This window comes from Rhinolophus hipposideros (assembly GCF_964194185.1).
Source record: "Rhinolophus hipposideros genome assembly, chromosome: 10".
Lineage (NCBI taxonomy): Eukaryota > Metazoa > Chordata > Mammalia > Chiroptera > Rhinolophidae > Rhinolophus > Rhinolophus hipposideros.
Genome location: NC_138056.1, coordinates 37,523,705 through 37,539,550, shown reverse-complemented (window position 1 = coordinate 37,539,550; position 15,846 = coordinate 37,523,705). Strand labels below are relative to the sequence as shown.

The 15,846-nt window shown below is 46.6% G+C and overlaps 1 protein-coding gene across 1 annotated transcript; it reads left to right on the top strand.

Moving 5' to 3' along the window:
* Positions 1-13,556: 13,556 nt before the first annotated feature.
* LOC308503387 (calcitonin-like) lies at positions 13,557-15,556 on the top strand (the record flags this gene model as incomplete). Its single annotated transcript, XM_081062696.1, is given in 4 exon segments — positions 13,557-13,642; positions 14,373-14,504; positions 15,431-15,468; positions 15,471-15,556. Coding segments are annotated over 4 exon segments (342 nt in total).
* Positions 15,557-15,846: the final 290 nt, after the last annotated feature.

Sequence of the window (15,846 nt, the reverse complement as noted above, 5' to 3'; positions counted from 1 at the left end):
GACTCGGGGCAAGTCAAGTCCACTCTGCAGGAAAATCAGCGAGGTCCTCTCATTTTCCAAGAAAGAGAGGCCAGGAAAACCCAGGGACCTGAAATGCCATTCCTTCCTTCTGCCATAAATGCCTTTCTCATTCCTTGTCTGACCTAAAATGCACTGATGTGGTTGGTGTCCTTGATTCTAGGCTCTAATGGCAGCTGGTGCGTCACAGTGAGGGGGCAGATAATCGTACATCAAAGCCCCACAAGCCTTCATGCCTCAGTGTGAATAATCATCACACTCTCTCGGGAGCAGGAACACATTAGAAAGTTTCCACGAGCTTGCGTGGTGGAAAGTTCAGGAACTCAAGTGCACGCCCACATTTTAACAATTCCCTATTGCCTGCTCAACCTCAGCGCAGCTTCCAAATACCAGATATAGGTTAAAAATAAACAGACAAAGTGGGTTTTTGCAGATGGGTTTTATCCCAGTGCTCACTTAATTAAAAGCCTTGCTGTTTGGTTACTGTCAAAGGAATAGCAGACGTATTTAAGGCCTGGGGCTCAAAGTCCAAGCACCGACGTTAGGGTTTAGCAGCATCATGATAACCGGCCAAGGTCTGGTGTTATGTGATGGCAAAGCATTCTTTCCCCACCCCCACTGGACTTTCACCAAATGTGACACCAGTTGGCTCAGTATCTCCATTTTTCTGGAGCATATTTGAATGGGAACGCTGAAGGACACCTAATACATTGGAATTTGGCAAGGGAGGAGCATCGTACGTATACTTGAGATTTCATGATATCTAGACATATCTAGACACAATCTAGATATCTAGATATCATTCACTGCCTGAGGCGTGAATGCAGACAGCACAGCCATATGGGTCATAAGCAGGAAGGCTCCCTTCCCAACAGAAGAGGCACAGAGGATGGTACCTGATATAAGGGGAGTTATCTTGTTTCCTCACCCACTGCCCCACACCCCATTAGAAGCACTCCCTTATCAGGGACTCTAACTTCGCCCTATTTAGCCACTTTCTGGCTCTGGCCGAGCTTCTCCCCAGAAGCTTCCTCAGTGCTGCAGCCCACAGCAGCCCCTTTCAAGCCCCAGCACTTAACAGTCCTTGCCAGTTGGCCCAGCGTTGACTCCTTATGGTAGGCAGAATAATTATACACGCACACACACCGATGTCCTGATCCTAATTCTTGGAAACTGCAAATACGTGACTTTACATAGAGAAAGGGACTTTGACGATGTGATTCAGTGGGGGAACTGGAGTTAGAGATGGTACTGGATTATCCAGCTGAGCCCAATAAAATCACAATGGCCCTTCTAAGTGGAAGAGGGAAGCAGCAGAGGAGATCAGAGGATATGATGTGAGAAGGACTCTACTCACTGCCATGCAGGGACTCTGGTCCCACTCCCAAACCAGAACGCAGGATATGGTGAGGTCAAAGAGGAACAACAAGGGAGCCACAGACAGGGGACTCATACCACGATATTCTCAACGGCGGCTGGTTGAGACACAAAAGCAAACATCCACCTACTAGTACCTCAACAAGGGGTCTTCCTGCACCCCAGTCTCACTGGCGGCCGGGCCAGACACAGGAAGTAGGATCAACATGATCCGCAATCTGCTGTCCACTTCTCTGCCAACCAACCAGCCAACCCACCCAGTAGCGAGCTGCAATCCGCGCTTGCTAGCTCCGCCATGGCAGTTACATCAGTGGCTAATGGCTCACTGGTTACAGCTGACGGCCAACTAGTCACAGCTGATGGCCATCTACTACCTGAGCCCGCACCTTTCTACGTGAGGCCGAGAGCCTGAAAACTGCTCTCCGGGACTCTGTCCTCATACTCACCATTGCCGGTTTTCAATATAGAGGAAAGGGGCCATAAGCCAAGGAAATGGATTCTCCTCTAGAACCTCCAGATAAGACACAGACCTGCCAACTTTGTATAATAGCTAGACTCATGTTAGACATTGGACTTCTAGCCAAAGAAGTGTAAGGTAACACATTTGCATTGTTTTATGCCACTCAACTAGTGATGATTTGGCAAACTAATCATTAGTAGGAAACTAATACACTATTCCCTATCTTTTATTGTTTGTTAATTATTTCTTTAATATACTCACTTGTGTGAGTCTTATCTTGCTAAGAGACCACATTCTTTCTAGTAAATTGGTCTTATTCATTTCCTCTTTCTTTTTCAGACTCAGATATATGCTTTAGGCTTTAGGTGAACTCACCAGTCACATAGCAAAGCTTCTGCTGACAACTTGTAGAAAGAATGGCAGCCAGGCAAGGACCAAGAGTTATAGATCCACATTTATGAGACAGCAAAAATGTGCTGCCAGCCCAGCTGACAAGCTATCTCTCCCCTGTCAGAGAGCACTGCTGCGTCTTTTAATATCACAGATATAAGGACCAGGACATCTGCCCCACTCTCCTCCTCCTATTTTGAAATCCTTTGGTCTTCATATTTAGCAGCAGGTGGAGGGAGGAGCCTTTTCTGATTGCATCACTCAATAGAATGATATATCCTTACTCCTTCATACTGACCCCTCAGCAGTTCTTTCAAAAGACAACGGTATCTTCCAGGGCAAGTGGGGGAAGCCAAATAGTGAATATCTTGGTGTTATAGAATGGTACTGTAAAGATAGCATAAAGATTACAGCACATTTGTAGAACATCAGATTTAGAAGGGAATTTCAAACTCTCTCAAACCAATAGTTCCGTTTGACAAATGTGGAAATAAAGGTCCTGACTCTAGCACTCTTTTCATTTCCGCATCCTTCTACTGCATCCACTGGCAAAACGAAACACTCTACAGAATCAACCACAACTTCAGGCAAGATAAACCAACGCATAATGCAAACTATAGGAAGTTACTGGGTCTTTATTTTATGAATGTTGTTTTGGATCTGATTTTGGCTTTATTGTTTAGCAATTTCCTTCAGTGGCATTTATTTTCCTGTTGTAAAACTGTCAATCTCTCAAATGTTGCTCCAGGAATTGTAGATGATTCCTGCCTGGTCACTGAGACTCACTACAAGTTGTGGTCACCCTGAAGCCGGCAGACATGTCCTCCTCTGAGTCAGGGGCTGTGTCCAGAGGACCAGATCTCTTACCTGATGTTGCAGCAGATAAGCCATGTTCCAGCATCTCAGAACCTCACTGGCACCTGGAAAATATGATTAATTCAAGCCAAATTCTCTTACTAGTTCCTCACCTGCAAAACAAAGGTAATAATACACATTGTAATAAATTGCTGACAGTATAAGAGAGCATACAGATAGTGCCGGACACACAGCTGAAACTCAATTGTTGGTATTAGGTTGGTGCAAAAGTAATTGCAGTCTAAAAGGTTAAACACAATTGCAAAAACTGCAGTTACTTTTGCATCAACCTAATAGTTTTAATATTTATAATATTTTTGCTTTGTTTTATTTCAATATGATTTTTATGTTTTCACACTCTACCTGTATCATCTTGCAGGAAATTTTATATCTAGGTTATTAATAAAGTTTTGATAGCTCCTCCTCCAATGTTTACAGAGATCCTCCTGTTTAAAGATTTCAGCAAAATCCCCAGCAGGGTTCACTTCCTCTCTTTGGCAGCCATTTCTGTCTTCCCTCCACGAGTAAGGACTTCACTGCCCTCTGAAAGTGCCAGAGAAATGATTCAAAAGCTATCAGTTCTCTTCACAAGTTCTTCAGTAAACTCTCTGATGGAAAGCTTTGGTTTCTCCCCTTCTTTACACAGTATAATTTTTTAGAGTCACTTTGTGTTTTTAAAGCAGTTTTAAATTCACAGTAAAATTGATACGAAGGTATAGAGATATTTCCCACATACAACCTGCCCCCACACACGCATCGCCTCTCCCATTATCAACATCCTTCACCAGAGTGTTACAATTGATGAACCTACATCAACACATCACACTCAAAGTCCACACAGAGATTGCCTTAGGGTTCACTCTTGGTGGTGCATATGCTACAGGTTTGAACAAAGGTACAAACAAACATGAACAAAGGTACGTGTTTCCCTGAAAATAAGACCTAACCGGACAATCAGCTCTAATGCGTCTTTTGGAGCAAAAATTAGTATAAGACCCAGTATTATATGGTACCCAGTATTATATGGTACCTGGTCTTAGAGTAAAATAAGACTGGGTCTTATATTATATACTATATAAGACCGGGTATTACATTAATTTTTGCTCCAAAAGACGCATTAGAGCTGATTGTCTGGCTAGGTCTTATTTTGGGGGAAACACGATATAATGACACATATCCATCATTATAGTATCACACAGGATATTTTCACTGCCCTAAAAATCCTCCGTGCTCCATCTTTTCTTCCCTTCACCCACTCGCAACCCCTCCCAATTAGATTAATTTCACTATCTCTAGAGTTTTACCTTTTCCAGAATGTCATTGTCACGCAGGGGACTCTGCTCCTGCTCCCCACACAAGAACGCAGGATATTGTGAGGCCAAAAAGGAACACCAACAGATTCATAAATAGGGGAGTCATACCACTATATTCTCTTTGATGGCTGGGTTGGAGACACAGGAAGCAGGAGCCGCAATCTGTCCTTGGCTTCTCTGCCAACAAACCCACCAACTGTCTAGCATACCACAACATTCTCGATGGCAGCTGGTCAAGATATAAAAGCAAACACCTGCCAGTACCCCAACAAGGGGTCTCTCTGCACCCCAGTCTCGCTGGTAGCTGGGCAAGACACAGGAAGTAGGATCAACAAAATCCGCGATCTGCTGACCACTTCTCTGCCAACCAACCAACTAACCCCCTAGTGTAGCCACAGCAGTTATATCAGTGGCTAATGACTAACCGGTAACAGCTGATGGCCACCCAGCCACAGCAGATGGCCATCTACTACTTGAGCCAGCACCTTTCCACGTGAGGCCGAGAGCCTGGAAACTGCTCTCTGGGGCTCTGTCCCCACAGTCATATAGATGGAATCACACAATATTTAGCTTTTTCAGATTGGCTTCTTTCACTTAAAGGAAGAGGTCCACGGGCCAAGGAATATGTATTTAAGATTCCTCTATGTCTTTCATGGCTTGAAGCTCATTTCTTTTTACTGCTAAGTAGTATACCATTGTCTGGATGTACCACAGGTTTTTTTACCCATTCACCCACTAAATGACATTTTTATTGCTTCCAAGTGTTGGCAATTATGAATAAACAGAGAAAACATTCTATAAGCCTACGGTGAGGCCTGAGACTTTCAGTGCGCCTTTGTTTCTGGATTGTGAACTTTACAGGTTTCTCAGTTTTCTTTTTTCTTAGAATCAGCTAAAGTTGGTATTTCCCTTATCCCGTGTGGAAGGCTAAAGCTGACTGGAGTTGTATTTCTCTTCTCTCTGGTCAGTTAGGCTCTGATAATACCCCAGCAGTTTGGGCTCTAGTTAACTAGCTTCTGCTGAGAACAGACCTTATTAGGAAAAACAGAGTGCTCTGGTGTATTTCAAAATGGTTCCTTTCCCCTGAGAAACACAGGGGATTTTCCTTGATATTTACTGTGAGAACCTGGTTGAGCTACCGGAGGTAAGTTTCACAAAATTATGGAAACCCCACCCCACCACCACTCCCAACCGAGTTCCACTGGAATTTTTAGCTTTCAGAATTTTCCAGCAATTTCAATTTGTCAGTTCAAGTTATCCTACCCTAGCATGGTTCCCTACAGTGGTTCTTGCTGAGTTTCCCCTTGCGATTCTGTGCACCAGTGGGTAAGCCATTACGCCCTATATTTACCTCTCTGTCTCTCCAATCTTATCAGGGAGGGTTTTGACATTTATCCTCACCTCTCTTTGAGATCCTAGAAGAGTTGATGATTTTTTAGTCTGTACACGTTTTCACTTGTTCTGACTTTCTGAACTCCTTACCTATGGTACCCAGTACAATCAACTTCCGGTTGAAATAATCCAATTTCACAGCTCCGAACTTCCCCCAGACTGAAGACAATGGATTTATGGTGGCGGTGATGTTGCTGCTCCTGTAGTTGTGGTTTTGTTATTGAGTCTGTATCATACACGACTTATATAGGAGCGGTACATTTAATGTTTTATGAACTTTTAGCAACTTTCAAATATGCAATACAGTACTATTTACTATAGTCACCATGCCGTACATTAAATCCCATGACTTACTTATTTTGTAATTGGAAGTTTGTACCTTTTGACTCCCTTCACCCATTTTGCCCATCTGCCTCTCCCACCCCCCTCCACTATCCCATCCCCCACTATCCCCACCCCTGCCTCTGGCAGTCACCAATCTGTTCTCTGTATCTATAAGTTTGGGTTGGTTTTTTTTTTTGGCCTTTTTTAAGATTCCACATATAAATGATATACAGTATTTATCTTCCTCTGTCTGACTTATTTCACTTAGCATAATGTCTTCAAGGTCTATCCATGTTTCACAAATGACAAGACTGTTCTCTTTTTTATGACTGAATCATATTCCATTGTTTATATACCACATTTTAAAAATAAATTCATCCATTGATGGACACTTAGGTTGTCTCCATATCTTGGTTATTGTAAATGATACTTCAATGAACATAAAAGTGCATATATCTTTTTAAGTTAAAGTTTTCATTTTCTTCTGATAAATACCCAGAAGTAGAATTGCTGGATCATACGGTAGTTTGATTTTTAGTATTTTGGGGAACCTCCATACTGTTTTGCATACTGGCTGTATCAATTTACATTGCCATGAACAGTGCACAGAGGTTTCCATTTCTCCACATCCTTGCCAACATTTGTTATTTCTTATCTTTTTGGTAACAGCCATTCTAGCAGATGTGTGGTAATATCTCATTGTCGTTTTGATTTGCATTTCCCTGATTAGTGATGTTGAGCACATTTTCATGTACCTGTTGGCCATCTGTATGTATTTTTTGGAAAACTATTTCTGCCCATTTTTTAATTGAATTGTTTGGCTTTTTGCCATTGAGTGATGTAAGTTCATTATATATAGTTAATATTAACCCTGTCTATGTAACTTTACCAACAATTGTCACCCCAATAAACTTTAATTAAAAAAATATTAACCCTGTATCAGATATATGATTTACAAGTATTTTCTCCTATTCAGTAGGTTGACTTTTCATTTTATTGATGGTTTCCTTTGCTCTACTGAAGCCTTTCAGTTTGATGTATTCCCAAATGGGTTATTTTTTGCTTTTGTTGCCTTTGCTTTTGGTGTCAAACCCAAAAACTCATGGCCAAGACCGATGTCAAGGAGCTTACTGCCTATATTTTCTTCTAGGAGTGTTCTGTTCAAGTGTTATTCTATTTTGAGTTAATTTTTGTGTGTGGTATAAGATAGTGGTCCAGTCTCATTCTTTTGCATGTGGCTGTCTAGTTTTCCCAACACTATTTATTGAAGACATTGTTCTTTCCTCATTGTATATTATTGGCCCCTTCATCGTAAATTAATTGACTTACTCATATATGGATGGGTTTATTTCAGGGCACAATAAATTTAACTTGAAAATGCTTTTTAGTTTTGTTTTTTCAGGTTATTGTCTGTTTGCTTCACAATTGGTTTGCTTAATTAAAGGAGTAAGGCTTTAGTTGTAACCCCTTTAATCCCTTGGAAACTCACAAGAATTTTCAACTAGATGTTGGTTTCTGACAAGCCCTGATAAATTATCTTTACTCTTACTTTTAAATCAAAGAGTATAAGATTCTAATTTAAATGCATGGAAATAAACATTAAAGAATTAATCAAATATTGTAAAATATTTTTTTCCCCAAGCAAGATTGTTGCAAAACTGGCCCTGATTTCTAGGTTTAAAAGTTAAAAAATAAGTTCACAAAACCAAGGGCCAGAAAGTCAAGCAACTAATTTAAAATCGGTATTTTTGTTAGTGACTTTCACTAGATCATTCTGTGTTGAGTCCAGAAACCCAGAGAAGTTTCAAGGATAGCTAGCTGGTCACAATCTAAGTGATTAGCGCACAGTAAGGTCTAAACTGCTTCTTTGGTTTCACTTGATAATTATGCAAGAGCTCAGTGGAAAATGGTTTTGTATGCATTTTTTTCTCTTTAAATTATTTTATAGAATAAGGTTGGGAGGGCAGTCAGGGGGACTAAGTTGAGCCCTGAGTCCCTGAACCTCTCCCAACTCAGCCCCTACAGCAAAACTGTACAAAAGTTAGGAGTGGGGAATCCATCCCCACCCAAAATTTGGGACAGATGGGACCCAGGAATACCCAATGATTGTCCTTCAGGCTGTCCTCCGGATATAGGGAACACACAAATCATCAAGCTGTCTGCTATTTGGGGATTCTGCCGCCCTTCTTGGCAGTAGCAGGATTCTTGCTCTGCCAGTGGTGTCCCGGGATGGTAAGGCGTCCACATTCATAGATATGGTCTTAGCAGGAATCTGGGTGCAGTGTTTGCATCCGGAGTTGTAGATGCCTACTGCCATGGTGGACGTGACTATACGGGTGGGGGCTGCTGTCTGTCAGCCTCCACAGCATGTAGAGGGCTGGGAACTGGCAACTCAAATTCTAAGAGAGGATCAGGAAATGGTTGGCCTTGCTCTTCTTGATTTCCTCCAGAATGCGGTCCCTCTGTAGTTGATTCACCTTCCCTGCAACAGGGCACTGTGGAAGATGAGCTTGTTGAACTTGGCGCTGGACTCCTTGTATATCCGTGGACCTGTGTACTGAGGCCCGACACCAGGGAGGACATTGCTGAAATTACTCCACTCGGCATTTCCAGCTACCAGGCAAGCGGCTTGGCGATTTAGATGGGCATAGAGCCAAGATGTGGACCTCTTCATACCACATTATGAAATAAGATCATAAAATAGGTGGCTATGTAGGGGACTATTTTAAAATTAGTATTTTCCCTGGTGACTTTCGCTAAGTCATGTGAAGTGTAGTGCTGAAGTTCAGAGAAGTTTTAGGGATAGTTGGAAACAATCTGAAGAATCCGCACATGCCAAAGTCTAAACGTCCTTGAGTTTATCTAGTAAATTAGGGATGGGCTCAGAGAGGAATGGTTTTGTATTTCACACCAGGAGACCCTAGTCTCTAGGAAAAACCCCTGGGGTAATCCTTATTTCCCTGTCTTATTCCTGAAAACTTCTCTCAGGAAACCAACTCTGAACACCAAATAAAATAGGAGGAGTCTTACTGAAATGCTTGCGCTCACAATTTCAGAATCCAAGCGATGTGCTGATCTACGTAACTATTAGGTTAGTGCAAAAGTAATTGCGGTTTAAAAGGTTAAAAAATTGCAAAAACCTCAATTACTTTTGCATCAACGTAATAGGTCCACATTTTCTGTGTGCTGGGATTAGAGCCTTGTAATAGTCGTGAGACTGGCTGGTGAATTTGAGACAATTAACTAATTTCCATTCATTCAACAAACATTGGCTTAGTGCCTGTTTGTGTGCCTGATATGGTGCTTAGTGTCCCCAAAAAAGGACGCTTTTCCCCCCTTTGGCTCCTGGCTCAGCAGGAGGCACTGCTTAAATATTCAGAGTGCTTAAGAGATGAGTTAATGTCAGTCCCTCCCCATCTGGAGAGACTGACCTTTAAAGTAAAGCTTGAAATTGCTGCAGGCTACCCTAGCACCCTCGGGAGGGCGGAAACTGATTCTCATGCCCCACACCACCAGCCCAGGGTTTGTAACTGCCAAATATTTCAAAGTAAGGAATGACTGCTGCCTTTGAAGGCTGAGGGTACCAGGGGTAGAGTTCTGAGTCCCTAAAGAAACATGGTGATGAAATTGGCTTCTAGAGTGGTTGTTGCTTAACCATTTGCAGCCATCATTGTGCTGGCAAAAGCTATGGTTCTCTCCTCACCTCAGGAAAATGCCATCCATCACACACATACTTACAAATGATTTCAGAAGGTTCTGTGTTAGAAATCTCATCTTGGAAGTGGAAGTATTTCTGCAAAAGTATTTGGCACCTGAGAACAGCCTCAAGTGGCAGTGCCCAATACCCAAGCCACAAGGTATCTATCCATCATGCCACCTTTGCCAATTTGGCCCTGCAACTCTGCACAGAAATCTTAACGCAGAGCTCAGGACCCAAACTACTGAACCTCAAAGGATTGGACTGGATCCCAGTACAGGCTGTCTGCTTCTAGGCTCCAGGACACACTGAAACCCAGATCCGCCATCCTGAGCCCTATCGCTTGCTTGGATCTCCTTTCCCATCTCTGCACCTGACCGGGACCTGCAATCTACCCAGCAGTTCTTCCATTCCGGGTTCCCCAGCGGCCCTGCCAGTCTGCCCTGCAGTGAGTTTCAGACACCCAGTTCCTCAGCCCCCGGCTTCTATTTCCTCCTGGCAGTAGTGCCCAACGAGTTAAGGAGGAGGGAAATTGAATAAGCGCATCTTGGAAGTTAGGTGTCACCACCGTTGTGGTGCGAGGCAGGTGCGTCCTAGGAAATGCTGAGCCTTCTGGAGACTGAGGACTGGGGTGCAGACCCGTGAGTCGGGCCACTAATGCTGCCCACGGGGCTAGTTACTCTGTGCCTGGAAGAACCACCACGCTGGGGTCCTGGCCTGCCCGCTCGCAGTACTGGGAGCCTCTGCGGTGCGCTGTGCGCTCAGACCCGGAGATCCTGGGGAGAGTGAGAAGCTGCTTTCTCCTGAGGGCAGCAAGTCAGGACGTGGGACCTTCCAGGCGGGCTTGGAGGGGGAAGCACGGGCTGAGGAGCCCCGAAACCGGTCGTGCAGGGTGTGAGAGGGCCGAGGTGCTGCACAATGGGGTGTTATGGAGCCCACTTATTCTTGAGAGTGAGGACAGGTGCGACGTGAACAGGTAACCGTCCTGCAGGTTTGTGGATGTGACTACATGAAAGACTTGGAGGCACGCTGGGGGTGCGATTTCCCCAGTGTGAACCGGAACCGATGTCCTTGCGCGCCAAAGTCGTTTTGCGAGGGCCTGCGCTTTGGAGATGGGACACATGTTTGGAGACAGTACCGAGTTTGCACATGTGGAAGAGCATGACTGGGAGTGACTGGGAGTTTTCGTCTGTGTTGGGACTTTTCAGCTCTGTCAAGTCTTCCCTGCTCTCTACTGGACAACTGCAATGCGGGTGCAGAATCGCGTGCCACCTAGGACCCCTTGGCAAACAGCTGCCGGAAGCAGTGAGAGCTGGGCACGTGGCTCCAGCAGGCAGCTGAGTGAGAGGTGATGGTTGGACGAGTGGGAAGGGAGAGGGCTAGGGGCTGCTTGAGGCTGGGGAAGCATCTTTGCCTTGCCCCTTCCCGCTGTGGCTCTGCAGGTCATTGACCCTTTCTGCCCACATACTGGACCACCTCGCGCGAGTCCAGGCAGCCACACGAGGTGGGGAATCCTACAGGATGAATCGCGATCTTAAGGAGTCTCCTACATGGTCCAAGAAGCTCTTCCACATCCTGACCTCGCTGGGGGGGGGGGGGAGACACAAGGCTACTAACGACACTATTCTTTTAAGATGGGAATATGGTTCCCATTTCAAAGATAAACGTAGTTGACCATTGAACAATATGAGGGTTAGAGGCGCAACTCGGGTGAAGTAAAAAATCCGCGTATAACTACAGTCAGCTCTGCGCATACTCGGATTCCCAATCACAGAGTTGCCCCTTGAACAATTGGGTTTGAACAGCGCGGGTGTGGGTGAACCGCACAGGTCAGGTGAACCGCGGTCAGTTATGGCGCTCCGGTCAACCGAACTTTGCGGGGTCAATATAAAAAAATCCAAGTACAATTGGACCTGTGCCGTTAAAACCCATGTTACCAAGGGTCAACTTTCCATCCGGGCGCTGAGAAGTTACTTGCCCGGTCCTCCTACCACCAGGAATTGGCGCGGCTGGAAACTGAGTGCAGTCTGACAAAGTTCTTGCTCCCACTTCCATCTCGTGTTCCCACAAGCCCCACCACTCTGTGGGTGATTCCAGATGCCCGAATTAAATACCCTGCTGGGACCTAGAACCCACCTGGTTACGCATTAACCCTCTCAGTCTCACCTGGACGGGGATCTACGGGCAGACTTGGCAGTCAGGAGTCCCTGCAATCCTGGGCCCTGCCCTACAAGACCCCACAGCCGGGGGTGGCCTGGGACACACATTCAAAACCGGCGGAGCTAAACAGGTGAAATTTACCATGACGATAAACATCAACGTCCAGATCAGTTTAAGGGTATTTCTCCTTGGTCCCCACCATCCCTCTCCCCTCAATGCAAATGCATCCCTTACCTCAATGCAAATATACGTGGACGGTCCGGCTGGATAATCCAGTCCAGCAAGTGGGTGATACAATCTGTCCAGGGCACCGGATCCTTCCCGCTATGTTACCTGGAGCTTCTGCACCACCTCAGACCAGAGCTACCTGAGCAAGCGCAGAGGCTGACACCGGGAAGCATCAGAGCCACTGCCAGCTGGAGTATCTTCGCTGCTTTCCCAGTACCATCACTCCGCAACGCTACCAACTTCCCTTCAACTGCCATCACCAGCACCTCGACTCCAAGCCAACGCTGCCAGGTGAGACCTGAGACTCCTATGTAGACCTCCTCTCCTCCCTTCCCTCTCTCTCCACTACTCGATCTCTTGGTCGATTTCCCTGGCAGTCTGAGAGTCTCTGTCCACCTCTCTCTGGGTCTCTTCATCACACAACCTCTTTGCTCCGCGATTCGTCCCAGACTCCCACCCCAGGTAACGCTGGCCAGTCTCCGTTCGGGGACTCCCTGCTGCACTCTTCCCGCGCAGAGCCGCTCGTCTCCCTGCCTCTTCCTGCACGCGTGCTTACGCCGGTCTCTGATGCTTGGAGTTCCCCAGGACCGCGCGCGGAGCAGCACGCAGAAGTAACTTTCTGCAGACTGCACTCGCGGACTAGGTCTCGTGCCTCGCGAAATTGGTTCAGAACTTGTCCCAGCACAAGTGGGTGGCAAATAGGTGCTAAGACGTGGGCAGGCAGCCATTAAAGGAAAACCCCCGTTGCGGGTTCTGGGAGCTTTTTTCTCAGTTGAGGTCCTGGGTCCCAAGTTAACACTGTGCTAAGCTTGGTTCTCACAGGGCACTCTTTGCCCAAGTGCGGAGCGGCTGAGCAGTACAATTTGGTCTTCAGTTTCTCAGAGATTCCAGGCGCAGAGGTATTCCCTCTCTACCTGCATTCTCCCACATACACCTGTAGGTGTGAGCAACAGCTCTGGGTTGCTCTATTGGGGCAGCTGTGGTGACAGGGCATTCGGTGACTGTCCTCGGTGGAGACGTGGACAACAGGTGTGTGACAGGCAGCGGGGTTGGCAGGGAGGGCGGCTGTGCACTGAGACCTCATCACCCAGCTGTCCCGCTCCAGTGGCTCCTGCACTTTTGCTAAACCATGCATACTGCAGGCTCACCGGATCTCCCAGCATGCCACTTCGCTGATACGGAAAAAACAAAACACAAAACAGTGAGGGGAAAGGAAGTGAGCAGCCTGAAGCCACGGAGCCAGGGAGTTACCTGCAGAAGGCAGGGCAGAGTGCAGGTGTGTGGGCTCACAGGACTCTGAGCCGGGGCGATGGTCACGTGACTCTTCCCTTGCAGACGCATCATGCGCTTCTGGAAGCTTTCCCCCTTCCTGGCTCTTGGCTTCTTGGTCCTGTACCAAGTGGGCATCTTCCAGGCAGCTCCACTCAGGTAAGGCAGCTCTGCCAGGCGCACACAACGCTCCTGGCATTAACCAATCTGTGCTCTGCAGGGTGGTGTGCTGAAAGTTTATCACTGGCTGGGGGGCAGGCAGGGCAATGTATATTTTTTCTGATTTAAGGATGTGTAGTCCTTAACTGACAACAGTGATGACATACAATACTCTTTACTGCATATTTCATAGTGTTCATGAGTCTCACACAATGTTTCTGCTTTTTACCAAACCTTTCTGTCTTTAGCCATCCTTTTTTGCCTAATTCAACCATGACCTCAGAAATGACTTGCATCTTAACCTGCTACTATTTTGCCAATAAATTTGTAGTTATTAAACCTGAGATGTGATCTGTTAATCTTTCTTACTCTAGTACAAATTACATTTATTAAACTGAAACCGTTCTTAGCTTAGCGCTACTTGTAAATATTATCATTTAATCTGTAATATTGGTTGTATTTAACACTAGGCTCACAAATTTTCTGAAACTTTAACCTTTCACAAGCCTACATGATTTGTATGGAGCAGACCATTTCTTCATTACACCAGAGCCTGACTCCTGGGGAAGCACTGTTTTTGGAAAGCCACTGGCCTCGTGCCCTGTCTACTGGGGGGTGAGGGGGCCACATCGTCAGGGAAAGTGGCAGAATCCAGGCACCTGGCTGCTTATCCTGGGGAGGGGGTACCCAGTAGCTCAGGGCCTCTATTGAGTTTGCTTCTCCTCTCCAGTTCTATCCCAGAGAACCCTGAACAGCATGCTTCACTCAACAAGGAAGAAGGAGACCTCCTACAGGCTGCATTGATTAAGAACTCCATGAGGAGGATGGCCACTGAGCAGGAGCAGGAGACACAGAGCCCCAGGTGAGTCTCCGCACCTGCCCAGCACAGGGCATGCCCTCCCTCCAGTCCTGCCCAGGCAGGCACATCCTGATAGGTAGGAGAGAACACAGCTGGAGAGGTGGCCAGTGGGCTGTCACTGTTCACCTCATCCTGGGGCCCAGCTGTTCTCAGGCTGCACTGAAGACAGAAGTCAGGTGGAGAGACTATGGTTAGATCACATGTAAAAACATCCATTTCTGAAAGCTGTTGGGGAAGGTGTGGAATCACTCACTCTGGAAATTGGTCTGGCAGCACTGAGAGGTCCTCCCAGCCTTGGAGGGGTTAGGATTGGTAAATGTGAAGCCAGACGATGGACCGCATATAGCTCAGGAGATTTTAGAAACTTGACTGCACCTTGTTAACCTGCACGTGACATTCTCTCACACCTGCAAGGAGCCTTCACTGCACACTTGCCAGGGGAAGCCCAAGGCCTTGCAGAGGGTGGGCTCAGGTAGAACAGTGCCTGAGGTAGTCCTGGGCCTTTAGCTGTGTAGGATCTGTGGAGACGTGCATGTGGTCACAGGCTGGGGAGAGCACCCTTCCTTAGTCCGCCTCCCGTGCACCCTGAGCTAGGAGCACACACTAGCCCCTGCTCTGGCCCTGGCGCTGCCTGGGCAGAGTCACGGGTCATACCTGCATCTGCCCCGACAACCTCTCTGCCTAGCATGAAGGACTGAGCAGCATGACGAAGGTCAGGAAAGGTCACCCCTTCCCCACCACAGCCCTTCCCCACTCCGCCCTGACTGAGCATGCCTCTGAGTTCAACTAATGGAAGATGTGGGAGCCACCTTACTGCCTGCCCCTCCTGCCCTGGCTCTATGTGACTCCTCACTGGTCTAACTTTCTGTGTGACAACCACAGGGGCAAAACCAGTTCATGATATCACCTGGCATGTTTTTTCCCTGTAGCCTGGACATCTCCAAAGCTAAGTGGTGCAGCAATCTGAGTACTGTGTGTTCGGCACATATACACAGGACCTCAACAGGTTTCATACATTCCCTCAGACTGCAATAGGAGTCAGAGTGCCTGGATAGAGAAGAGTCCTGGCCAGCGCCTCAGAGACAGACCATGACCCTCATGGTGGCATCCTCAAGCATGCTGCCAAATGCCTCCCTCCACTTTCTAGTCTAATTTCCTTTCTTGTTTCCTTCCTATAACCTGCTGTACATGGTCCTCTCTGTTGTTTTTGGGGGCTGGTGTCAGTGGCTTTCTTTGTGGCAGTGGACATGTGGAACCTCAGAGGGGAGGAGAGAGAGCAGGACCTACAGACCCAAAGAGAATCTCCCAGGAAGAGATGAGAGAGGGAGAGTGTCATCCTGTGAGT